The 26,913-nt window shown below is 44.7% G+C and overlaps 1 protein-coding gene across 1 annotated transcript; it reads right to left on the reverse strand.

Annotated features, from left to right (window-relative positions):
- Positions 1 to 1,150: 1,150 nt before the first annotated feature.
- OSTN (osteocrin) lies at positions 1,151 to 24,938 on the reverse strand. Its single transcript, XM_007057830.3, has 5 exons — positions 24,876 to 24,938; positions 17,300 to 17,398; positions 12,362 to 12,579; positions 5,527 to 5,623; positions 1,151 to 3,564 (listed from the first exon to the last, which is right to left on the reverse strand). The coding sequence occupies exons 2-4, from the start codon at positions 17,396 to 17,398 to the stop codon at positions 5,539 to 5,541; spliced, it is 402 nt and encodes a 133-aa protein (XP_007057892.2). The 5' UTR covers positions 24,876 to 24,938; the 3' UTR covers positions 1,151 to 3,564; positions 5,527 to 5,538.
- Positions 24,939 to 26,913: the final 1,975 nt, after the last annotated feature.

Raw genomic sequence — 26,913 nt, forward strand, 5'->3', positions numbered from 1 at the left:
CTATGTAAACGTGCCTTCATTTGTTGTTCTCTATTATCACAAAAGCTAGGGAGACAGGAATAACCGCAGCCCATTCTTGAGAGCAATAGCTCTCTTAAAAGAGTAGTGTAGTCACAATAGTTTGGGGACCTGTTCAGGGTTCTATATTTCTGCCTCTCTCTGGCTTTCAGCTCAACTGAGTGCAGGTTCACCAGTGAGGAGCCAGGTTTTCTAACGGCCAGAATAGCAAACGCCAGCTGGGTTCTGCAGCCTGGCCGTGTCCACAGCAGCATGAGGAATAGAGAGTCTGCAAAGGGAATCAAATGTTTGTAACTATTACGTGGTTGGTGTTTACCCACATGGCAGCATCTGAGGTACCGCGTATTTCCCTGTACTTAGGTAGCTGCAGTGATCAATATGAGATACCGTGGTGTGGTAAATGTTACTAAATTTGTAGATATTTAAGGCCAGAAGGACCTGTGAGGATCATCTACTCTGATTTCCTGCGTCACACATGCCGGAGAACCCCTCCCAGTGATTCTTGCATCGAGTTCATTGCTGACCTTTTAATGGCAACCTCTCAAGTTCCCATGGGGCAGGCTTTGGGGCTTGGGCGCCAGCATTCATGGCAGCTGACTGGGGAGGCTGAGGGGCTTGACACGTGTCTTAGCCATCAGACTGAGGCTGTGGTATATAGGAGGCAGCCTGCCCCCTTCCTATCTCTCTCGAATGAGCAGCTCCATGCCCTGCTGCGTGCAGGCTGCCAGGACAGCATCTTGCCACAAGGAAGAGTGAGACCGAGTAGGAAAGTATAAACCAACCACCAAGAGCCTTGGGTTAAGTAGAAACAGCCTCCTTAGGCAAGTTAGTCCCTGAGTAAAGTTTTTTGCACTTTCCTCTGCAACATGGAGAAAAGAAAACTTTATCTCCCTCAGGCACCACTTGGACAGCCGTTTGTTCTCACCATCACCACACTTTGTCCGTGGCAATAATATGAGCTGATTTTTTGCTCTCAGAATCCTGATACTCAGGGACCCCACCTAAGAATTTCTAAACATATTTCCACAAGACGTTCTGTTCAGCTGTGTTGATTTATTAGCAGACATCCCACAAAGGCATCTGAATGGTTTTGTGAACAGAGGAAAACGGGTAAAGTTGCTACACAGTACATGTCACAGTATCATCACCTCGTGTTTGCTAACTTCCATGCTATGGACAAAGACCTTGGCCAGCGTGATTTGTCTGTGAGAACAGCAGTGGTGCCCAGTCTTACTCTTTCCTCTTCAGTTTTAACACAGATCTTTCATGGGCCTCCTAAGGCTTCCTATTTAAGTAGGACTTTTCATCCAGGGATTTAAAAAGTGCTTTGCAAACAAATTTAAGCCTCAGAGCACCCTTTCAAGTTAGGCCTTGGTGGATGAACTGAGACGAAGAGAGGCTACGTGATTTGGCCACGGTAAAACAAGCAATCCAGTGGCAGTTGGGAATAGAACCCAGGAGTCCTGACTCCCAGTTCCATGCTATTACCAACAAAGAACACTCCTTCCCCATGTTCAATGTTCTCCTCCAAAGTGGAGATATTTCTGTACATGCCTGTAGACCGCACCATTTATCTGTGGTTAGAACAGAGAAAAGGGCTAATGCTGGCCAATAGTTACACAGTACATTTTATTGTAACATAGTTTTAGCATCCCAACATAATGCATTAACTCTGGATCTCTCCAGTCTGAGCCTCCCCAGTGTGTAACCGGGAGAGAGTCCCCTTCAGACTGCACGTTTAAAGAAATAAGCAGAATTCAACACAAACTTCAGCAGACCCAAGAAAAACGGGAGTAAATGAATGAGGCGACTCGTCACGTCTCAGGCATAGCCCTGCTTTCTTTCTGTAACATTGCAGATTTCAGTCTGGGGATGTGATCGTTTGTGACTATGCTACAACGTTAGTGGTTAAAAGCTAATAGCTACATTTATATTTAAAAAAAGGCAGAGAACTAACAGCCAAACCCATCGTTTCCTATCTGACAGAGAAAATTGGTGCATGCCATCCCACGATCCATGCAAAGGCAGATACAACAGACAGCAGAGCGCTGGAGCTGTGAAGGTCAAAGTGCCTTGGAGTACAGATTTGTGACAGGCTACAGCTGTGAAATCCTATTAGGCCACAGCTTTGTAACATCGAGAAGTTTTCTAAATGAGAAATGTTGACAAAAATAAAGATTTTTGTGAAAATTCCTTGTTTTCAACCAGCTCCAGTTCCAGTCATGGGGGGCGGGGAGGGGGGGGAGGTAAGGTAGGAACTGTCATTAAACATTAGTTTCTTACATCATTGCCCCTCTTGGGGAGCTGGTCGGATTCCTCCCTACTCAGCCAACTTTCTACTGTGGCCAGTCTCCCTCCTCTGCGTAGTACATGAGATCAGAAGGTAGATGCTTAATTCACTACTCCACATAGGCCACAGCCCACCTGCCTAAAACTGGGTTTTGTGGCACATTGCTGCTTGCTGCCTTGCTTCAGTCACACCTAAGAGAAAGACCCAGGTATGGCCCAGCCTCCTGTGGTCCCCTCCTGACATAGTTCCTTTCCTGGATGACTCTATATGATTATTCCTGACGACAGATTGGTACAAATCACCCTTGGAGTTTGGACCTGATCTGAGCTATCCAGCTGACTCCCCTTTCTTTGTGCTGGACCCAAATTCCAGCACTGAACACCTCCAGCTTCGGGAAAAATCAGATCAGGATGCAAATCCAAACACTGAGACTGAGCCGTGTCTCTGCTCCGGTAATGTTTTGCAGGGTGAGAGAAGGAAGAGGGGGTGAAATCTCCTTGCCCTAAACACTTCAGGCAGCTAAAGCCAGGTGCTCTATGAAGATGGCTCAGGGGCTGTATCATCTCCTACATGGAGGGCACCTCCAGTTCATCCCATGTTATGCACAAGGAGTGAAAGGAACTAATCAGCTCAGAGGTGTAAGGGAAGTAACAGCCTCACCAAGTTTCAGAGTCTGTCAGATGAAAAGATTCATGACATAGATACAACAGAGGTAAGGGAAAGATTGCTGCAAGTATCAGGCTAAATCCTAAGGTATTTACGTGGGTTTTATTCAGGTAAACTCCTGCTGACATCAGTAAAAGTTTTGCCTGAATAAGGACTGAATAAAAGCTGGATTTGTCCCCTTAAGCAATAAAACGAATAACCAACCCTCTTGAGTGAAATTTACAAAGCAATTCTGCCTTCCATAGAGTGCTGATGGCATCTCTAAAAGTTTTATTTTTCTTCAAAAATTCTAATAGTCCTTGCGAGGATAAGAAACTTTTATGAGTTTTAAAAAAAATGGTTATGCAGTGAAATTATATACACTCATTTTCTGTTCCCTTTTATTGTCAGACCAAAACGTCGCTGTGAGAGTGTTCTGATCTGATGGATTGAATCTGTTATTGTTTGTAACATGCAATGTGAAATAGATTTTGCAGTAGGTCAATTCCTTAAATGTTGAATCATTAATCAATGACAAGACACTCTCTGAAGCATCTTCCATATTTCTGTGACATTCCCAATACAGCATCAATCATCCAGCGTAGATGCACCTGCAGAAAAAAAAAAGCAGTGAAAGTTACATTGTCCTAGTCAGAAACTCAAAGCCTCAGACAAAGATACTCTAAAAAGGTCTATGAAAGACAAGCAAAGTTAGCAAAAAGAAAAGGAGGACTTATGGCACCTTAGAGACTAACCAATTTATTTGAGCAGAAGCTTTTGTGAGCTCCAGCTCACTTCATCGGATGCATAAAGTGGAAAATACAGTGAGGAGATTTATATACACACAGACCATGAAAAAATGGGTGTTTATCATACACACTGTAAGGAGAGTGATCACTTAAGATGAGCTATTACCAGTGGGCGGGGGGAGAAAACCTTTTGTAGTGATAATCAAGGTGGGCCATTTCCAGCAGTTAACAAGAACGTCTGAGGAAGGGGGGGAGGGGGCTGGGGGAATAAACAAGGGGAAATAGTTTTACTTTGTGAAATGACTCAACCACTCCCAGTCTCTATTCAAGCCTAAGTTAATTGTATCCAATTTGCAAATTAATTCCAATTCAGCAGTCTCTCATTGGAGTCTGTTTTTGAAGTCTTTTTGTTGTAATATTGTGACTTTTAGGTCTGTAATCGAGTGACCAGAGAGATTGAAGTGTTCTCCGACTGGTTTATGAATGTTAAAATTCTTGACATCTGATTTGTGTCCATTTATTCTTTTACGTAAAGACTGTAAAGAGGCTTGTTCACTTGCACATCTACCAATGTGATAGATGCCATCATGTGCCAGCAATGCCCCTCTGCCATGTACATTGGCCAGACTGGACAGTCTTTACGTAAAAGAATAAATGGACACAAATCAGATGTCAAGAATTTTAACATTCATAAACCAGTCGGAGAACAATTCAATCTCTCTGGTCACTCGATTTCTGACCTAAATGTGGCTATTCTTCAACAAAAAAACTTCAAAAACAGACTCCAATGAGAGACTGCTGAATTGGAATTAATTTGCAAATTGGATACAATTAACTTCGGCTTGAATAGAGACTGGGAGTGGATGGGTCATTACACAAAGTAAAACTATTTCCCCTTGTTTATTCCCCCCCCCCCCCACTGTTCCTCAGACGTTCTTGTTAACTGCTGGAAATGGTCCACCTTGATTATCAGTACAAAAGTTTTTCTCCCCCACCCCCCACCCCCTGCTGGTAATAGCTCATCTTAAGTGATCACTCTCCTTACAGTGTGCATGATAAACACCCATTTTTTCATGTTCTGTGTGTATATAAATCTCCTCACTGTATTTTCCACAGTATGCATCCGATGAAGTGAGCTGTAGCTCACAAAAGCTTATGCTCAAATAAATTGGTTAGTCTCTAAGGTGCCACAAGTACTCCTTTTCTTTTTGTGAATACAGACTAACATAGCTGCTACTCTGAAACCAAGCAAAGTTAGGTGTATTGGATTTATTGTGGGGGTTGCAAATTCCTAACTTCTTAAGGCATCAAAGCTAAATACACAGAGATAAAGCAATGTTATATAGAATTATAGAAATGTCGGGCTGGAAGGGACTTCAAGAAGTGATCTAGTCCAGCCCCCCTGCACTGAGGCATGACCAAGTAAACCTAGACCACCCGTGACAGGTGTTTATTCAACCTATTCTTAAAAACTTCCAATGAGGGGATTCCACAACCTCCTTTTGAAGCCTAGTCCAGAGCTTAACTACCCTTAGCGTTAGAAAGTTTTTCCTAATATCCAACCTACATCTCCCTTGCTACCGATTACTTCTTGTCCTATCTCCAGTGGACATGGATAACAATTCATCACAGTTCCCTTTATAACAGACCTTAACATATCTGAAGACTGTTACCAGGTCCCCTGTCATGATGACATGAAGTCACCTTTCCACACATCTGACCTTCCAAATCCACTGACATCAACATGAGCTTGCAGGTCTGTAACTGAGAACCTCACTGGATCCTACGTGACGTCTGAACATTGCTTTGGTGAACCTGACTTACTTGCACCATCTGCTAACCCCTGGTGCTGGCAAGACGGTTCTTTCCGATTCGGTCCAGAGGAATTCCAAATCGTCGCTTGGGCAACTCCACCACCTTCCTGCACAAAAAACCAGGGCAAAAACTGGTATAGATACTTCACAGGAATAACCAAAAAGTGGTTGCATCTTTGCTTCCTCCATTTCACACCAGTCTTGGCAATGGGGTTTGGTCAGGGCAGCTCTGTTGTTAAAACTGGAGGTTCTGGACAGTTACTCAAAATAAGGTGTTTTGCATTTCATAAGCTGCAGCCTCTATAAGAAAAGCTACCCCTGCAGGGAGCAGACAGTTGCAGCTGTTTACAGCAAGGCTGAATTTGGTCCATTATCCCCATTTGGAAGTTGTTCATCTACTATTCAAAGAAGAGGGAAAAGATTTTTAAAACGTGAACGGGAATAGTATTTATGCAAAGTTTAATTCACCCATGGAACTCATTGCTGCAGGATATTATTAAAGCAAATATAAAATATTAAGTTACAAGGGCTGGGAAACCTTATTTTTCCGGCCATAAAGTGGTCATCCTGCCCTCCTCCAAAGTACAATGGGCACAGTCAGGTATTTTGTGGGGTTTTATACCTTCCTTTGAAGCACTCAGCATTGTCCACTGTCAGAGACAAAAACACCAAACACAATGAACCCTCAGTCTGAGTCACTGCAGCAAATCTGACCTTGCCAATGTGTCACAGCAAAACTGAACAGTTCCTCCAAATGTTGCAAACGGCAGGGAAATATTGAGAAGGATAGACTCGTCCCCTAGTTCCAAAGAAGCAACAGGTGTTGTGTTGGCAGGTTCCATCCTATACGATCAGGGGTAAGTACACTCCCATTATGCCTTCTTCTCCTCTTCCTCCTCCCACTCCTGATCTGCCCCCTCCCTCCTCTGCCCCAGTGTCTCTTGCACCAGCGGCTGCAGCAAAGGGGCTGGAGAGCTGTCTCTGCACCTGCTGTAGTAGACGCACGTGCTGGGGTTATTCTGTGGGGAAGGAGGCCCCCCATCTGGCCCCTTTGCACCAGCCTAGGGCCTCATGGCAGTGCTGAACTGATCCCCCTTTTTTTATGGTGTTCATGAAACAAGCTTGTAAAATGAAACAGATTTCGCTTCCTTGTCTCCAAGTTCCCAGTCTGCACCCAGCCCTGCCCCTGGCTTCCTCCTGTCTCCTCTGAACTCACTTTCCCTTCCTTGCTTCTTCTTGCCTCTCTCACACCTCCAGCGAACAGTTGCAACTTTGTCAGCTTGTCCAGCTGACCCCGACGGGCCTCTCCTCCCACGGGCAGGCAGCTGGCTGCACACCCGCGCCAGCGCTGCTTGCCAGGAGCAGCACTTGCTGGCATGCACCGCATGTTGCTCCAACCATCTCTGGCAGCCCCGGGGAATCCACAGGAGCGTCCCCTTGGCTCAGTGGTGAGGCTGAGAATGTGACAGGGCCGGTGTTGCTAAAACATGAGGCCTTTCGAGGAAAGAGGGCTGGATCCGCGGTTACATTTCAAACCCACAGAGTTCCAGGCCCTTTGAAACCTCCTCAGACACGTTCTTCCGTCCTCAGCTCAAACGGCAGCAGCTCAGCTCAGTAGCTTACTAAGTTTAACTCCAGGGTGGCCTTAGCTCTGAGAGCACCTCCTCACCGCCGCCAACTTAATTCGTTAGGAATGAAGGGCAGGATCTGAGCCTAAGTCCCCTGCCGTATGGGGTGGCCAAGCCCAGAAAGGTTATGGGGCGGGATGGATTATGGGTTATGAGGAAAGGTAGCTGTAGGTAGAGCCAAGTCCCTAAAGGGTCTGAAAATCAAGGCCAGAGAGGAATTATTGAGGGAGGCCATAGGGAGGAGAGGGAGGGGGTGTGACTAAGAGGAGTGGGATGGGAAATAGAGGGTGAATCCCAGGAAATCAGCCAGACTGCAAGCCACGTCTATGTGCCAGGGTGAACAAAGGGTTAACTCAAACTCAGCTCCCCACTCCTCTAGAACCAGGGCTCAAGGAAAGGGCTGTAAGGAGGCAAGGGCTGACTCCAAGCTCCGGGGGCCCAGATCCGGGCTGAGCCCCAGTGTGGGCAGGGCTCTACGTGCTGCGTATTGCAGAGTACATTGTGTTTTACTTTCTTGTGATAAACACTAAGGGGCTGATCCTGTCCCCCCGGACAACACGATGGCAGCACATGGGGCAGGACACGTGCCTCGACAGGCCACAGGTGAATTCTCCTGGTGCAGAAGAAGCATTGGGTTAATATATAGGGGGCATGCCAGGGGCAGGAGGGGAGTAGCCATAGAGCTTGGCACAATGATAATTTGGGCTGCAGTGTAATCCATAGGCAGCCCCGGGGGCTGCTCTAACTTACGCCAGAGGCCATTTCAGCAGCCCAGAAGCTGGGTGGTTCAGCAATGGTCTAAGGTCACTTCTCCCCTCGTCCAGGATGTCCTGGGGCAAAGACTTTCCTGGCTGTGACTTGGTTTTTTAAAATCATTCTGTGTAGTCACTTCACTAGCTTTCAAACATTAGCTTGTGGGACGCTCTCTGAAATGAAGTGTGTGTGGCGAGGGTGGTCCATTGTTTTGGACATTTAGAACTAGAGTCTGTAAATCACAGAATCATAGAATCATAGTATATAAGAGTTGGAAAGGACCTCTGGAGGCCATCTAGTCCAACCCCCTGCTCAAAGCAGGACCAACCCCAACTAAATCATCCCAGCCAGGGCTTTGTCAAGCCTGACCTTAAGGAAGGAGATTCCACCACCTCCCTAAGTAACCCATTCCAGTGCTTCACCACACTCCTAGTGAAAAAGTTTTTCCTAATATCCAACCTCAACCTTCCCCACTGCAACTTGAGACCATTACTCCTTGTTCCATCAGTGTGGGGAAAGGTACAGGGGAAGCATCCTGCAGAGGTAGAAGGGATGAAATAGAGGAGACCTAACAGGTGTTTTCCAGTCTCCTTTCTAAAATGGTTGTTTGCAATGCGACGTTTAGACAACTCAACAGTCACAAACATGAGCATGAGATTTCAATCATTGGTTTTAAACGAACAAAACCAAAAGGCGAGATATTCCTAGCTAAACCTTCCCTTGTGTCTTTAATCATGACTGATACGGCCAGGGGTGCAGGAAAAACGAAACAAGGGAAGAAGGAATATTTCCATCCCTGCTTCCAATGTTTCATGAAAAACTGAGCACGGTTTTTGAGAGTGGAGGAGCTTGCATTTCACCCATAAAAGCACTGCCACTTTGCAGTAAAAACCCTGGTGTTTCTGCAAATGCCTAGTGAATTCCCACCTGGGGAATAATCCTAACTTTTGTCCTTGGAGAAACTTTACAAAGAGATGGAGGACTGGAAAATGAACTCTCTTCACTCTCTTAGGCCTTGTCTTCACTAGGAAACAAGGCATGTTCTTAACTCAAGTTAGCTAACAGTGTAAAATCCTAGTGAAGATCAAGCAGTCTGGAGTTTTCACAAGAGTTAGTGGATTCAGGTAAACCATAGGATCCCCTAAGGTCTTTAACTCATCCTGCTAAAATGTGTGAAAACTGCCAATTGCCCTGGTCTTCACCAGGGTTTTACCTCATGTTACCTAACTTGTGTTAAGAACACACCTTTTTTCCTAATGATGACGCACCACTGCGGGGGAATCAGAGGCATCAGGGCAGCGTGCAGTTCTGCTCTCTGTCTGTGTTTGGTTGGATATAAGGAGGACTTAATTTTTCAGAGCTGTCAGTCTGGTGCCTTTCAGCATTGTGCTTCCATGCCTACATTCACTGTAAAACTAGAACTTAAAAAAAACCCTGTCACACGTGTCCCAGGCCTGGACTAACCAAGGTGCACTCAGACCACTTGCAGAGGGACCCATCTCAGAGGAGTCCCCAGCCACCAGAAAACCCCCCAAATCGAGTAGAGCCATGACGCTGTGTGCCAGATCACAATGGCACTCACTCAGACTTGGCCCAGCTGCCCCTCCACCATGACGGAGGAGTGGCCAGGCCAAGCCTGCCAGCTTAAGGGCGGGCGATGGGAGCACGCAGACCTGGGTGGTCGGGATAAGGAGGAGCCACTGTCACCTGGAGTGGAGTGCTGAGTTGTGGGGATGTGCCGGTGAGTGGCCAGGAAGGTCCTGGGCGCAGTGGGTGAGGGCTATGGGGCGAGTGCTGGCAGGGCAGTGGGGTTGGGGGATGTTGGCGGTGAGTGGGGGATGCTAGGGGCTGTGGCTGGTGGGGCGGCAGTGTTGGGGCCTGCAGTCAGCGGGATGTATGTCAGGGCTGCTGGGACGTATGTGGGGGATCAGTGGGGGCTGGTGGAGGGTTGTTGGGGTAGATGTGAAGTGAGGGGGCATTTAGGGGTCTGGGTGGGGCTGGGTACATAAGGGGCGGTAACAATTTAAGGAATCTGGAGAGCCCCTCCATTTCCATAGCGGTCAGGGCCCCAGAATTCTTTAATCTGGGCCTGATGTTTCCCATCGAAAGCACTGGAACAAAGCTAAGAGGTTTTACGGCTGAGCTGATCCCTCCTGTGGCCATCTGGAGCAATGACAGGGACTTTCAGCCCACTCTGCAGAGCTTCTGTCTGCTGAGCTTCTGTGCATCTTCGCCTGCCGACCAAACAGGGCTTGGCCTTGGGCAGGAAAATCAAAAGGAATTTTGTTTAGAACATTATTTATGCCTCTGTGACGCTTACTGGGGTCTCTTTTGCTTTGAATCTCATCTAAAGCTCGTCTTCTCTTGCTTTTGTCTATGCTTTCCAAAGCTTCTTAATGTTAAGAGTAGGTGAAATCCGGGATGAAGTGAACGGCCACTTTGCCATTGACTTCCGTGGGGCTAGGCTTTCCCCCAGTCTCTGCGGTAAGTTTCTTTTATGTGAGCGTATACCACAGCACTGTATTAATACAGGGTGTAAAGTCTTTTTCATCATCTGAGAGCTTTTCAAGCCATTGTATTCAGGATCTCTAAACCTCCTGGAGCTAAAGGTGTAACAGTAGCAGGCTGTCATCTCATGTGGACCCACCACTAGAGAAGGCAGAGACTCTGTCATTGGCTTACACTTGCCCTAGTATACAGGCTGAGAAACATTTCTGATTTGGTCCATATGACCGAACAGCATTCCCTTGGTCTATACGCTAGTGTGGTGATTGTATAGAGTGACCCCAGGATGCTGGTGAGAACAGTAGCAGTGTAAAATGTAGCGATCAGAGAACCTCAAATGGCTTCAACATTTGGCTCCTCCAGGAGCGAAAAGCTTGTCTGCTCCTCTGAGCAATGAGACTCTCACGGGTGAAACCGGGGCTGGAAATCTCATGAAAGGCAATATTTGGTGACACTCTGGCACTTCTGAGTTCAGCTAGACCTGGATGAAATTGTTTTTGATTTGAGAAATGTCACGAGAAATATTGGCCCATTTCCCAAACTTCCTCCTCCCCTTCCTCAGGTGTTTTGCTCTCTCTGTAATTTAGATCAAATCGATATTTTTACATCTAAAATATGAATTTCCACGGGTTTGTGGAAAGACTTTTCTTTTGAAAAAAGGGCTCATATTTGCTCCCCAAAACAGCCAAATTTTGCTTAAACACCCCACGCACTTACTGCAGTGATTGGTTTTCTCAGAAATGGGCCCATTTTGAGTTCACAGTGAGCTATAAGGGCAAAAACCCCTGCCTGAGGTTTTAATCATTTACCCCCTACTGGCCAGACCCTGGAAGTGCAGCGTGAGTATTAAAGCTGGTTAATTGCAAAAATATCTTTGAAGAAAACAATTTTGGAACACGTTGGCTGGCTCCAGTGAATATTTTTCACTTCCAAATTAAACACAGTCAGCCAAACTTCTACAGGCCTCAGTAAAAATTCTGGTTCCAGGTCTGTGGTGAGTTTTGGGTGAAGGCTTGGATCTGGTTTTATTTGATCAGAACTTTTATTTACCCATCCATACAAAGGTCCTTCTCCAGCAAATCACGTAAAGTGAGTGCCTAACTTTAAGCACATCACTCAGTGCTTTGCTGGACTGGGGCTGAAAGGTGAGGGAAGATGGTCACCAGCAGCAAATAGCAGGGGAGGGGAAAGAGAGAGATCTCAGCGAGTGCTTTCTGCTACGATGAGCAGCAGACACCCTGCAAGTCTTGCCCTGCAGCCACACGCATCTCCTTTGCCTTCTTAATTCGCAGCTCCTTGGCTCTTTCCGACATAAAGCCCCATCTCCTCTAAGGTGAACAGTCAAGGTATCAGGCCTGAATATTAACAGGTGCATTGTAGGATAGGCATATTTTGCTCAGGACCCAGTCTCAGTGAAACCAATAGACCAGGATCCTGAAGGCCTTACTCAGGATGCCCTTCGTATCATGTACTGTCCATGACTTTTACGCACACTACAGTGTCGGTCAAGATTTGCTGTGTAAGATGCCCTCTCACCAGCCATCTGTTCTTGGAAATGTTTAACCTCCCCCCCTTCACTTTTAAACCCCACACAGTATATATTCCTTGAACAGTTTTACTGCCTAACTAGACTTTTAAACTGAAGGGCCATGAACATGAATGGGAAAGGGTGCGCTGGAGGAATAAGTTTACCTGGATGTCTCTTGTAGGTTGATTCGGGCTACAAGGATAAATCAGCTGCAGAGTGCATTACTTACCATAGCTGAAGAGCTATAAATCTTGCAGCAACATTGAGAAGATGAGTAGTCTGCAGTGACTTCAATATGCTGACAAATGAATTACCCACAGCCGACCACAGAACTAGCGAGCTAATGAAAATGAGTAGCTTGCATTTGGAAAGTGTATCTATCAACGTTCTTTATAGCGCGCATCACTGTACCATCCGATCTCTCAGCTTACCTCTGCTTGCCTTTCAGATCCACCGAACTCGCAGAAAGCCTGTCGAGGGGAGACCCAAACCCTGGGAAACTTCTTTTCTTCTTGGTCTCAATCACGTCATTTTCAAGAGATACTAGCTCATCAAGAAGCAGCAGCTTAGCTGCCAGGTCCGTGGCTGATTTCTCTTCGCTGGATGTGGAATGTGCTTCCATGCCTAATACCATGGAAGAGTCAAAGGGCTGCAAAGGAAGAGGGGATGGGTTTGCTTGATGTTTCTGTTTCAGGAAAAGAATTTCAATCAGTACAGTGAGCACAGTCATTGGTACAGCCTGTAAATACATTAAAACTGACAAATACTAAACCTGCAGCAAATTTCATAGAATCATAGAATATCAGGGTTGGAAGGGACCTCAGGAGGTCATCTAGTCCAATCCCCTGCTCAAAGCAGGACCAATCCCCAATTTTTGCCCCAGATCCCTAAATGGCCCCCCCAAGGATTGAACTCACAACCCTGGGTTTAGCAGGCTAATGCTCAAACCACTGAACTATCCCTCCTTTTTTAGTGAAAACTGGTCATTTTTGCAAGATGAATTTTTTTAATGTCCGGTTGTTGACGTTGAAATTCTTCATTTTTCACAAAAACTTGCATGACTTTTTAATTTAAAATTTTCTCTGAAATGTTATTCAAAATGGTTATCAACATTTTTTATTTACTGAAACCTGGGTTTTTGGTAAACAAAAACTTTCCATAATCATTTCAATAACATTTTCAATAATGTATTCAATATTTTTTTGAATTTCAATTAAATAATTCTATGAATTTGGCAGGGGGAGATTAAATATTTATTTTCAAACTCTTTGAAATGAAAACAGCTTAAAAATGTGACATTTTCAGGATAGTGACTTTTGTTTTATGACCAGCTGTAATAAATACCTATATGGTATTTTCCATTCCAAATCACTTTACAAGTCTGGCAAACTGTTACGCCAACAATACATCAACATCATTTCACCCAGCACTGAAGTGCTACCAATTCCGAGGTAGGACAAGGCATGGCAGCCTTATGCAAGTTTAGGACAGGAAATAAAGAACAGCATATGCTCTTGAAACTTACAGGGAAGTTAGATAGGCAGGATGTTTTTTGAACTTCATTTAGGACACTTGATGATTGCCCTGTTCTGTTCATTCCCTTTGAAACACCTGGCATTGGCCACTGTCGGAAGACAAGATTCTGGGCTGGATGGACCATTTGTCTGACCCAATATGGTTGTTCTTATGTTCTTACGACGTTGAGGTTAACACCCTTACTAGACTAGATTTATGCATATTGGGTAGGTGACAAATACTGACTGGCCTCTGTCAATACTGAAGACATAAAAACAGACAATGAAACAATTTGCTCTGCTTTTAAGAGGCAAAAAATATGGCTCCATGGTTAGTCTTTTTAAAAGCAGATGTAAAGCTGATGCCCTGACCACTTTTGGTCAAAAAGAGTCCATGGCATTTTTCAGCAGATTAAGGATGTTAGCCTCAGTGGCCTTGCTCAGCGATAATGTAGGTGATTATTCTCTGCCTACTTCAAATTCCCCAATCACTTTCAGTTGGATACAGTCTTCTTCTTCAGTTTCTGATCTAGTCATTGGTTTTATTCAGTTGTGTGAATATGCTCAATTCCATGGGAGGCAGCATTTCAAAGGCAATATATGTCTCCTTCTCAGAGGACAGCACCTTGACACGGTGGGAAGGCTGACAGCTATGCTTGTGGGAACTTCAACTCCTGGTAGGGCCACCCAAGCCATACAGGTCAAAGGATAGGGACCAGAAGAAAAGCTGCCACTGGTCCCCTAGGTTGGGGATTGAGTGATAGGCCAACAACTTGTCCTCGTGAAAGAGTGCAGTCTTGTTCATGGTGCCTGGGATATCATGGTCTGATATCCCAGGAATGATTCAGATTCAGATATAAAGGTAAGATAGTAGCAGAATTTCTTCTGGAGTTACTATAAGAATATCCACACCCAGACCCTATATTTGAAAAATGCAGATTTTAACCTCCTTCCTTTTGTGCTTCTGCTGTGTGCATTCAGGGAGCCAGTCAGAAATCATTAAAGAAATGGAGTTTACAAACATCTCATTCGGTTGGATGGTCATGGATGGAACGAGGAAATGGATCCCACTGCTAAGGATAGACAGGATGCTCCTGAATCGCTGCATTATACTGCAATATTTGTAAAGTCTGTAATCTGGAACAAATGGGCTTCCCTTGATCTTAACAAGCCATCAGGGAAGTTCTACAGGTCCATCTACATGTAGAGCTCCGTGATCCATATGCACTCCACATAGATCACAGGTAGGATGTGTTTATTAGGTTGTTTGAGAGTTTAAGAGTAGTTCATTTCAGGTATTTCGGAGACTCTGTTGCACATGTGAACGCTAGTCTGATGAGACTTTAAGGAAGATTAAAAAACTTTCAAGGAAACTTGAAAGCTTTGACCATTTAAAACCCTTCATATACAACCCACGTTAACAGAAGATCTTGCCAGATATTAAGGCAAAATCCTTAGAAGCTGAGACCTGTTCAAAATTATAAACTCCTGATGGCTTTTAGGGCTGGTTGCAATTTTTCCATCAAAATTGGTTTTTTGAGTCAACAAATTTTGTTATCAAAGGGTCAGCTTTCTGCAGAGAAATTTGACTTTGTCAAAGAAAGGAAATACTCCAAAACAGAACATATTGATTCAGAAATGCTGTTTCAAAGCCTGATGGGAGTTGTTTGGGTGTCTCATGAACGTATTCTCCTCTGTGCAGGTCTTCCAGCTGGACTGCACCTCCTATGATGCATTACAGTGGCACAGCAAGAGGGCAGATCATGGTGCATCATGGGAAATGTAGTCCGGCCAGGGAGTCCAGCCCACAGAAGAGACTGAGAGCAAGAGGCACTCAAACTACAATCCCCCTGAGGCACTGTGGTGCCATGTCTGAATCAACATCTGTTGGGTTTTGGCTCTCATTTTTTCAGTTTTTGATTTTTGAACCAAAAAGTTGATGTTTTCTGTGGAAAATAAAAACATTTCCCTACCAGCCCTAGTGTATTTTAATTCCTCTACTAAAGAGTGCCCAAAGTGTGGCCTCTGGGTCATATGTGCCCCATTCATGTTTTACAGTGTGGCCCACAGAATCCCACAGCTTTAATGGGCAGGTGAAGCATGGCAAGACTATAGGTCTCCATCCGATGCTCCTTCTTGATCCCAGCTGAAGTCCACTCAAATAAATAAGCAGGATGATATGTGGCTCTTTGGTCTGCCCAGGTTGCGCCTGCTAAAGAACAGCGTGATGCAATCCTTGGGCTCCGGGAAAGGTGTCAGGGAACCCATCTTTTGAGCGAAGTATTTGCCTGTTTACTCTACTCAGTCTCTATGGAGCTTGGTAAATCATCACAACTTTTGTCTGATCAATTTCACCTGTTTGTCTCTTGACGAACAGATTACCATCTTCCTCCAATATCATACACTTTCATTAGCTGCGCATTGAGATACAACAGTAATCGAGGCCAGAGAGACAGGGCAAATGCATTCTGCTCACCTACATTTACACTGCTATTTCAGTCAGGCATTGTATGTTTTTGTCCTACTCCAAACGGTTCCATTACATTTGCATGTGCTGTTAAATATCTAATGTACCCTGTACCGCAGCTGGCTGTCATTCACTGGAGGGAAACATGATCCATATAGATTGAGCGGGTGGTCTTAGAAGGGAACTTGGGGCATACTACAGTACGAACACTTCCCCCTGGCGTTACAGTTACTCACAGGACATAGCATGACAAGCTTCAGCACAGTCAACCCCTTGGTGAGGGCCACCTCATTGTACGTATTTCCTCTGACTGATTTTTTTCTTCTCAGAGTCTCAAGTATTGTGGAAGGGGAATGCTGGGTTTCTGGCCTGGTAGGTGCTACATCCTTCACTCAGGTGTGGGTTGGGTAACGTCTCCCAAATGTTACCTTAACGGTGCGGAGGGAACATTGCGGCCTCCAGGGCCTCTGCTGTGTCTCTGGAAGCGCACGTTAGCCATGGTCTGTTGGAGGGGGGTGGGCGAGGAAAGGGAGCTGGTGGTCCAGGGACTGTTTCACACTATGTGCCTGTACTGGGCCTAGCGCAATAGGGCTCTGGGGCCTCTAGACACTACTGTAGTTCTAATAATAAGGGTCTCCCCCTGTCGATGTCAGTGGTTTTTATAGTCACCGTTTCCTGTTTTTTCACCGTGTTTTCCCTCCCCTGTTGTCGGGCGAAGGGCCCACACAGATAACACCTTTGGGGCAGGGACAGTTGTTTTGTTCCGTGTTTGTACAACACCGAGAGGTCCCAGCAAACAACACGGGTCTCCTGACTCCCAGCCGTGTTGCCTCCCTTGACATTTCAGAGCTGAGCCAACTCCCATTGGACTGGATGGGAATCTTTCCATCGATTTTCATGGGAGTGGGGTTGGAGCTAGGCTTTCATAGCCCTAACTCAGCTGCATGGGGGATTAAGGACCCACCCTTGTTCCTCAGCTCAGATTGGGAGTCAAGGAGGACAGCATCCGATCCTTCCCACGGCGAACAAGGGGTCACGGATGGGGCAGAGAGGGTGCCAGCCTTGCATCCTCCTCCCCTAATCCCTGGCCAGAATAGCTGGTGCACAGAGGGGAGGGGGGAAGTTACTCCATGGGGCGGGATGAAGTACCCAGAGCGAGTGAGTGGCGGGGGAGACATGGTGACTCCAGTTCACACGTCACCCTCTCCTCTGCTCCTGGGGCACCCCTTACACTCGGCACATGGCCCAGTCAGAGTCTAACACCTCCCGTAGAGCCCGCTGCCCATCTCACCCCCGTCCCAAGGAGAAACCTGCCTCTCCAGCTGTCCCTGGCTCCGAGCTCCCTAGGAAAGGAAGGTGCCTGCGGAGTGTCAGGAATAGCCTCTTACCTGCGGAGCTGCCTCAGCCAGGACAGCAGTGCCGGCGGGCCACTGCAGCAGAGTAAGCGCCAGGACAAAGTGCACCACCCCAAACCGAACCTGCAGCATCTGCAAAGCAGAACAACCTATTGAATCACTCCACCCCGACACACACCGAGGGGGAAGGGCACGCGACAAGGGCAGCAGGGACCGGTTACAAGTGGTGATGGAAGTCAAGGATGAGCCAGCCCCAAACAGACCAGACACACGGAGGGGAAATGACTTGCCCGGGGTCACTCAGCAAAGCCAGGAAGAGCCCCTGGCTCATACATAGCTTAGTGGCTTATCCTGCCTTCCTTGATGCTCAGGAGCCAACCCAGCTCACACCGACCTGGCTGGGAATCTTGCCCTTGATTTTCATGGGAGTTGGGTTGGGGCCTCCAGCCCCAGAAGAAATCTGCTAATCTGTTTGTTAATCTGTTTCCATGCCCAGCCCCAGAAAGCATAATTCAACCCTCACTCTGCCGCTCTCTGTTGACTCTCCTGCTGGAGCCGGCAGAAATAGAAAGGCTGTGTAAATATATTCTGATGATGTACGAGAGTTGTTTTATCCTCATTTTCGCAGATCTCTCATGAGATCGGGCAGACTATACCCAGCAGAAATGTTTGACTTTGCTCTTGTTTCCCACACTACAAGAGAGATGAAGCAAAGTGCTTGGAATCCTATTTTGAAAGTCAAACTATACCATGTGTCTTTGTTTCTCTGCTTCTCTCACGGGCTTTTCCTTAAGTGATCAGAACAACAAGCCATCTTGCCTATTACCCTTGTACTGATACTTGCTAGTACCAGACTCTGTAGAGGAAGGTATAAAAATGGTGTTATTTTAATTATTTTTACATGTGCTTCTGTTATCTGGTTTCATACCCTTTTCTTTTGTCCATAAGGTTTAGGAAATGGCTGATATAAACCGGACTAACTCCAGAGGAGTCAAAGGAGAGAGACAAAGGAATGAATAAGGTGAGACTGAAGTGTCCACCCATTTTGAGCAGTGATCCAGAAACTTACAGAGCTACACCAATTTACAGCAGTTGAGGATCTGGCCCAGGTTTTCCCCCCACCCCCGCCACCCTCCTGCCCTCCCGTTGTGGTGCTTTATAATGTGTATTTTTGTACTTGGCTGTGCACTGAAATAAAAAGTCGCCATCTATCACCTTGCAGATAACCACATCCTGATTATTTGGATACAGGGAAGTAAAAATAAATGGTGAGGTTAAATACACCCGTTTCATATGGCTTAATGTCTGCACTGGTATTCATTCATCCCAAAGACCAAAGAGCTAAAAATGGCATCTGGCATACTAATAAAAATAAACACTATGGCACCTGCATCCCAAAAGACATTTGAATAACTAGCTGGAACTCAACTCCAGCAAAATTAGAAGGAAAGGAAATTGTAGGGACTAAGGTCCTGCTTCTGCTCCCATTGAAGTTAATGGCAAAAGTACGGTGTCATTGACTTAAATGGGAGCAAAATCAGGGCCAGCTTGAGACCATATTAACCCCACCACTCCTCAGCCCTTGCTTCTGAACTCTCTGTATGAGGACAATGAACGTGCTGCCCCCCTATACGCTGCCCTCTCCTGCAGCAGAGAAGCACATTGGTTCCCCTGAATGTTGGGCCTGCTGAGGCGAGAGATGGAAGCAGGATTTGCCCTTCTGTGAGTGATTTTGCCCTAAATCATTTTTGCCACTGAACGCGAAGGCAAAGCCATTGATGACGGCGCCAGCTGACCTCCTCGAAGTCAGGGGAGTTACGTTTGTGTATGTCAGACATGAATTTGACCCACCACTTTTAACCATATATCCGGAGTTCAGCTATTTACACTAGTCACTTCTCTTTCTTCTTTTGTTCATCTATTGTATATTCTGATGTTGCCTGAACAATTCTACTCAGTTCCTTTGTCACTTGGATTTTTTAGATGTCTGTTCCCCTTCTACTTGAATCATGACTCGAGCGTAATCTCGGGTGAGTGTTGAACCCTAGTGTTCTACCTCCGCACTCCTGACGAGAAATGTAAAGTTAGATCTGAACTGCTCTGAGTAAATTTATGACAGCAACACAGCTCCTGGCAGGATTTGTCCTCCTTGTTGTGGGCTAGATTCCAATAGCTTTACTCATGCTGAGTAGCGCTTACTCGACAAGTACTCCCACTGAATGCACTGGGTCTACATGAGGCGGTAAGGTGCTACTCCATGTGAATGCGCGTCTCAGAATCTGTGTTATCTGAAATAAATAAAATGCTGTCCAGCTTTCAACAGATAAAATCGCATGTCTGAAATTTAGACATATTTATGGGTTTCACCCATATTTGAGCTCAAAACGCAGCAAAGCTTAAATTCCTGGTATAATTCAGCATCTTTGTTGGCGTTCCAATTAAAGCAGATAAAAGAAAGAACAGGATAAACAGCAGCAACCTTTGTCAGAAATCTGCACGTACCATTCGAAGCGCCTTTCCAAGAGAAGGCCAAAACAAAGTAGAACGCTTGACCATCCGCAACATGGTAACTCCCTAACATCAGACCCGCGGGATCTGCAGATCTGTTTTTCTTTTTTCTTTTTTTCTTATAACAAAAGCGAAATGACATCCCCAAGCCAAGATGGCTGAACCAGACAGTGTAATTCATCACAGAGTTCAAAACCATTGCCTATCAAAAATGTGAACAGCCATCATTGTTCTTTCCAATTCAAATGATCATATTTCACACCACTGTGAAGATTACTCTGAGTATAAATCACAAGTGCTTTATTTCTCCTGCTTGACAGTTAGCAACAGAACTGAGGCAAGACGTCATACACTGCACCGCAATCTTTCACTCTCCTGCCATTGTGCATTGATTACTCTCGCACGCAAATTTTAATAGCAACATTGTAACATCTCCGCACTCCTCCAGAAATTTAGGCCTTACTCTTGCAGTGAACAGGAGCGGGCAGGCCCCTGGAGTCAATGGGGCTTTGCAGGGATGTGCCTGGACGGTGTTCAGAGGCAGGATCAGGACTGCAGACTGTCACCGCGCTGCGCACCATAGACATGAGGTACTTCATAACAACAACATGAAAACTCAGATCTTCCCGCTCTGGAAACACAGGCCCCTACTATTAGAGGTAAAGGAGAATCTCCATTACCTGTTAGTCACGCAGGGCCTCTGACATCATTCTCAGCAATTGTAATTCCATCCAGTAGAGGGCAGTGGTGTGCACGCTCAGCAAGCCGCTCCTTGTACTATTTTGCAATTATTCAGGTGCCATCAAAAGTGGTCTGTTGCTCCCTGTGCTAGTGAAATGTATCGTTTTGTGAGTCTCTCCACCGAGGGTCTAACCCATTGTTCTTAAGATGCAGATGGCAGAGTATTTTATCTGAAACTAGGATATGAGCTACTAACAGATGCACTGGAGGCTCTGGGGAAAATCCTGCTCCCATTGAGGTCAATGGGCAAACTCACACGGATTTCCGTAGAAGCAGGACTGTGCCCTCAAGTGCATTCATTACCATAAAAGCCAAGATATTCCCATATCAGAAATTTCAGTGATTTCAGAAACTTCTGGGGAGCCTTGCTTAAATGCAAGTGGAATTATCAGTAATACCATGAAAATGTACGAGGAAGGGGAAAAATACCACTGCTGAATCCAGCACACAAATAGCTTAGCGTTGCTCTTTTGTTCTCATCCCACAGATGAGATATGACACACTCTGCAGAAAGCAGTCCATTTAAAAAAGACATTGAAGTATGGGACTTACTGGAAAATGCATTCCATAAATTATAAACAGTTAAAGCCAGATAGTCTCTGTTGTTAATAATGCATTTGCTGTTTTGGAAATCCACATCAATTTTTTTATTATATATATGATGCAGTCAGAATTAGCTTTTCTCTATGATCACTTCAAACTGCCTTTTACTATTAATCTGGTTAGTGCAATGACTGTTCAGACCCCTGAGACTGTAGGGAAATAGCTCACGGCAGGCTTCATCTACTTAAATCTGCTAGGATCTTCCAAATCTTGTATTTAAAATTGACGAACTTTTGCCAAGAATCCAAAAGTGATGAGTGACGTTGGGAGTCCATCTGAGGGGCTTGATTTTCAGAGGGTGAGTACTCAGCAATTTCTGAAAATCAGACTCCTTTAAGGTGTCTCAAGGTGAGCACCCAAAGTCATTAATCACTTCTGAAAATCTTGACTTTGACGTATACCTTCACTCTAACGACACAGTTGCCAATGCTTTATTCTTATTGCATGTGTTATCTTGCCATCTTGGCAATTATTTTCCTGCTATTTTGGTCTATGTTAAATTGTGCTTAAATGTTTTCTTGCACTTAAACTTTGGAAAGAAGGAGATGTGGCAAGAACACGTGCATGTAGATGGTTGCTTTGGCTGTCTTTACTCAGACAAAACACTCATGGACTTCAGCTGGAAGTCTATCATCATGAGGACTGCAAGACTGGGCCCCTAGGGTACATCTACACTGCAGCTGACCCGAGCCTCTCAGCCCGTGGTAGACAGATGAGCTAGCTCCACTGAAGCTAGAGCACCCAAAATAGCAACCTGGATTTTGTGCCCCCAGCTATCCACCTGAATACAAGCCCTGTTATTTTTAGTGCCCTAGTTTGAGTGGAGCTCGCACGTGTCCGTCTCCCTGGACTGGAAGGCTCACTTCCAGCTGCACTGCGGATATACCTATAATAGCAACAGGCATTCTCTTTGCTTCTCTTCGCGAGGGGACTTGCCTGTGTCAAAGGCCTGATCCTTCAGTTATATGCACGAGAGAAGCCGCTTTACTTCAGTAGGGCTACTCATGTGAGTAAGGGCTGCATCTCGGAATGTTGAATTCTCATCAGTGCTACAGGATATATACAAAAAAATACCCCGGGGTTTTAAGAGGAGACTACACCCCCGCCCCCCGCCCCCCTGTGAACATCTGAACTCGAACAAGCATAAATCGTGAGTAGCTCGGCTGCGGTCCATGGAGTTACACAGATGCAAAAGCAGTAGGGAGAGGATAATCAGGCATGGTCATTGTTTGCTCATTTGAATATTCTGTACAGCCCAAATAATCCATGCAGGATATTCTAGGAACGTTTTCCTGGGAATTAGCAGGAGTTACACAATTTGGACAGCTTGCAAAACTAAGAACAATCTGTACCTGATTATCACCCACCACAAACAAACATTTAATAACAGCAAATGAAAAAAACTTTGTCTGAAGGCAATCATGCTTGGACATCAAAATGTATCAGTCACAAATGACTCTGACAAAATCCACCTAGAAGGCTAAGGGAAAAGTGCTAGATAAGCAGATTTTTTACAACATACAAGAAAAGAGCCATTAATGAGAAGCACCTATTTCCACCTTTGCTAGGCAAGATCATTGAAAGAACTACAGCATTCTTGGTATGCACTCTGGAAAACAAAACTTTATTAGACTGTTATCCATTGCCAACAAATGCTCAGCTCCTAAATCATTTATATATTTACCAAATAAGCAGGCCAACTTTTCTAAATGTTTCTAATCACTTTTACATTTCCTTTTTAAGACTTTTTTTTGCAAAAGTTTTCTTTGCTCTTCAGGCTAAGAACTAACAGCTCTTCAGTGTCACAGGCTTGTATGTCTTCAGCATTTCAAAATAAAGAAAACAAACCTTTAAAACAATCAGAAAGAGGAAATATACACAGACCTGAAATGTACAGAGATAGATACTAGGTTTTTATTCACACGTGCAGAGCAAATTTCTCTTTTCTTAACAGTGGAGGGACATAAGTGGAAGTTCTGCATACAGATAAGTGCAGAATACGTTATTAGAGCAGAGAATAGTGCCCATGACGACCAGCTAAAATATACTTCCATAATTATACAGATAAAGCTCTTGAGATCAGCTCTGAAAAAGAGAAGAATGTCATTACAATGGTAAGGTCAATGGCCCAAATATTAATTGGGTTGGATGATAGACACATGTAACCCTTTTGAACAAAGATCAAACCTGATTATTGGTGAAGAAAAAATGTACAGCTGGGTGAAGATGTACTGTAGGTTGAAATTGTAGGTGATCTATTTCTTTGGGCTAACTCAGAAGCATATAAAGGTGAGTTACAATCATATTACAGGCAAGCTGTAGACAGTTGATGCATGCTGTAAACTGCAATGTTTTGAACCCACTCAGTAAAATAACAGTGCTAGAACTCAGAGATACACTTAGCAGTTAGACGAAGTTTGAGTTATACAAACCCTGATCCATCTGAAATCAGCAGTGAGTACTGATAAGCACCATTGCTCCAAACAGTAATATTTTGCACTTATAGAATCCCAATAATTTCTTTCACAGTGGTTTTTTTTATCCATAGACTTCAAAGTGCTCTACAAAGAAAGGCCAGCAGGATTATCTCCATCATATAGATGGGAAATTGAGGTCCAAAGAAGTTAAGTGACACCCCCCAATTTCATAATGAATCAGTGTCAGCGTCATGAATAATCCTCCTGATTCTCAACTCTTATGCTCTACCCATTAGAGAGGATGCTGCTTCTAAAGTGAGCAGCCAAGTAAGACTGTAGTGCACGCTCCTGTGTTTTAAGAACTGCAGAGATTTGAACCCCAGTGAACAAAACCCATGTTGGCTCCCCGAGAAAACTCCCTGTTACCTCAGCAGCCTCCAGAGTGCAGACCTGAAAGTCCTTTACATTTACACACTAAGTGACCCCAGTTACGGCAGCTGAGAGAGAGTGAGATTTTGAGCCCAGTATGAAGAAAGCACAATTACAACCACTGGGCCAAACTATGCTTTCAGTTACACCAGTGCAAACCTGAGTTACTCCAAATCTGGCCCATTATTGATATTAGGATGTCCCTTTATCCTTAATGCTCTTCTGTAGACACAGGAGCTTTACAAAAAGAAATGGATAAAGAACTTGCTGGCTAAGAACTTTCCTGGATCTAATTTCTTCATCTTGTGCCTTAAAACATGTTACAGGTAACAGCCATGTAAACATGTCACTAAAAATACGTTATTTATTAAAGCAAAGCAATTAATCTAGCTATTTAACTAGATTGGCTCTTTAATTCCTTTAGAGCCATAAAATGCATTTGATTTATTCTGAGTAGAACATAACACATAAAAGGGAAAAATCAAGGAAAAACAAGTAAAATACCACTGTGATTTAGCATCTAGAGAGCACTTTACATCTTCTAAGCACTGCACAAGCATAAAAGAAAACAGCTTCTTCAAGAGGGATGTGTTGTTTGACACTTGTTTAAATGCTAACTCGTTAGCTAACGGAAATATGTCTCTGTCTTCTATTATTAGTTCATTTCCAGTACCCAAATTACTAAGAGATGTGCTTCTTACTGTCAGACCCCAAATGCAAAGGGGACTTGCACTTTTCCCATCAGACATGTGCCTGTGTGTATTTTGTGCTTGCTTGTTAATTTCAAAATGTTCAATGTTCATATGCTTGACAAATAAAGCAAATATTTAAAGAGTTTCTGTAAACAAAGCAACAGACACACACAAAAATCCCAGACCCCCCCCATCCGCCCCGTTCGTCGCTTATCTTACCTTGCCTTGGATACAAGCAATCCCAACTTTGATGGATGTTGCTAGGATCTCCCACCCTAACTTATCCCTAACGCTCAGCTTTCTTTCAGAGTTTTTATAGTCTCTGCTGTAGTCTCCAAACTCCAATCCCTGCCTTTGCTTTCACTTACATCATTTCTAAAGATTTTCCACTGATCCTTGCCCTAAACCTTTCTCTCCCTCTCACTCACACACACACTCTTGCCTCACATTTGTTATATTTATTGCTCGGATCAAGATGATTAGGTTGTAATTAAAGGTCTAGGGTTTTTTTAAAAAGAATCAGAGACATTCCTGGGAGAGGAATAATCTTTGGTAGCATTACCTTTCCTCTGAGCTCTTAGTATTGCAACCAATAATAGAGAAAACATGATGTCCTGGAATGTCTTTAAACAACAGTAATTCGTGGGACTACAGGAACGACTGTAGAAGGGCAATATGTACTTTAGAGAGAAAAAATACAAATAGTGCATTTTTATTAGCTGGTTATTCCTGTTGTAAATTAAATGAGGTGTATATAGAAAGGCAGGCTGTTTTGTACATCTGTCCTAGGGACGTCGGTCTTTCAGTGGCATGTACGCTTATCTCAATTATGGACACTGCCACAGAGTGCCGGCTGTGAAAGCAGAGGGCCATTTTTTAATAGGCAAAGCCATGGTGCCCATTTAGTTGCCTGAAATACCAGGCAAATATGAGTCTGTCATCTTCTTTATTGCCTGTCCTTCTTCTTCCATTTGCAAAAGGGTTCGTACAATGCAAAGTACTCTTTGTCCCAATCTTAAAGAAGCGTAAAATTCCTGCTTGTGGAAAATCCATGATATGAACATTTGCAGACCTCTTCTTTATTTGACAAAAGAAGCTGACCAATAAAGGGTATTTTTGTCACTGCTACTGCTTTGATTTTGCAATAACCCTCCCAAAACTCAGTAGGGAACGAGAAGAAATTTTATAAGTAGCTTCCTCTTATGTGTTTGGCTTGCAAAACTATTGTGGAAACTTGGTAGCCCCCAGAACTAAATCTACTGGCCCACCATCTACTCTTATGAGGATGGTTATAAAAGAAGAAATGGACAATATTTTAACCAGCTGTGAAAAAAAGTATAACTCCCTCTCCAGGCAAGGACAGCAAAATGTGGCAGAACCGATATAAACCACAACAACAGGAAATGTCTGTCACAAAATAACTTTCTTCCCATCCACGCCTGTTTCCAAAGCTGCAGCCCTTCCTTTTGGATGTGGAGTGTACCACTCTTATCCCTGCTTTTGTGACCTTACAATTAGGCGATGCAATGTGCTGTACATGGGGCTGCTGCATCTTAAAACCATTCAGAGAGTGAAGCTGGCACAGGACACAGCCACTTGCTTATGGAGAAGAGCATCTTGTTGGGAGCAAGTGACACCTGTGCTCTGGGGTCTGCATTGGTCTCCAGGTGGAATTTAAGGTTTATAAAGCCCTAACTGCTCTGGCACCAGCCTACCTGGGGATCACCTCTCTTACCCAGGTCACACTACCATGGCCCCAGGCAGCTCAAGCTGGATCCCCATGTTATAAAAGAGGGAGCAGCTGGCAGGGTGTTTTCTCTGTTGGCTTCAGAACTTGCCTCCCACCCCCACTGATCCAACATAGAATCATAGAATATCAGGGTTGGAAGGGACCTCAGGAGGTCGTCTAGTCCAGCCCCCTGCTCAAAGCAGGACTAATCCCTAACTAAATCAACCAATCCCCAACTAAAGCCCAGATCTGGTGACTTTCTGGGCATGCTGCAAAAGACACCTATTTGACGGGCTGCTGGAGAAGGCTGAGGGCATGCTTCCCAGATGAAGAAGAGAGTAGGTGACTGGCTGACTGAGCTCCTGTGGAACTGCTGATTTTAATGCTGGTGACCTTTCATCTAATTGTATTACTGTATAATTATGTTAGTGCACCTAGAGCCTTAGACAGGCCTCTTTTATCTTAAATGCAAATAAATAAAATAAATAATTAAATTGAATGCAGCGTTTCAACTCAGGGATTGTCAAA

The sequence above is a fragment of the Chelonia mydas genome, chromosome 9 (assembly GCF_015237465.2).
Source record: "Chelonia mydas isolate rCheMyd1 chromosome 9, rCheMyd1.pri.v2, whole genome shotgun sequence".
In the NCBI taxonomy this organism is placed as follows: Eukaryota; Metazoa; Chordata; order Testudines; family Cheloniidae; genus Chelonia; species Chelonia mydas.

Coding starts and splice junctions, on each gene's coding strand:
- OSTN (XM_007057830.3), bottom strand. CDS start 17,398: ATGCTGCAGGTTCGGTTTGGGGTGGTGCACTTTGTCCTGGCGCTTACT. Junction 12,580..17,299: donor TGGCTGAGGCAGCTCCGCAG/GTAAGAGGCTAT, acceptor CTTCCTTTGCAG/CCCTTTGACTCTTCCATGGT. Junction 5,624..12,361: donor GATCTGAAAGGCAAGCAGAG/GTAAGCTGAGAG, acceptor TTTTTTGTGCAG/GAAGGTGGTGGAGTTGCCCA.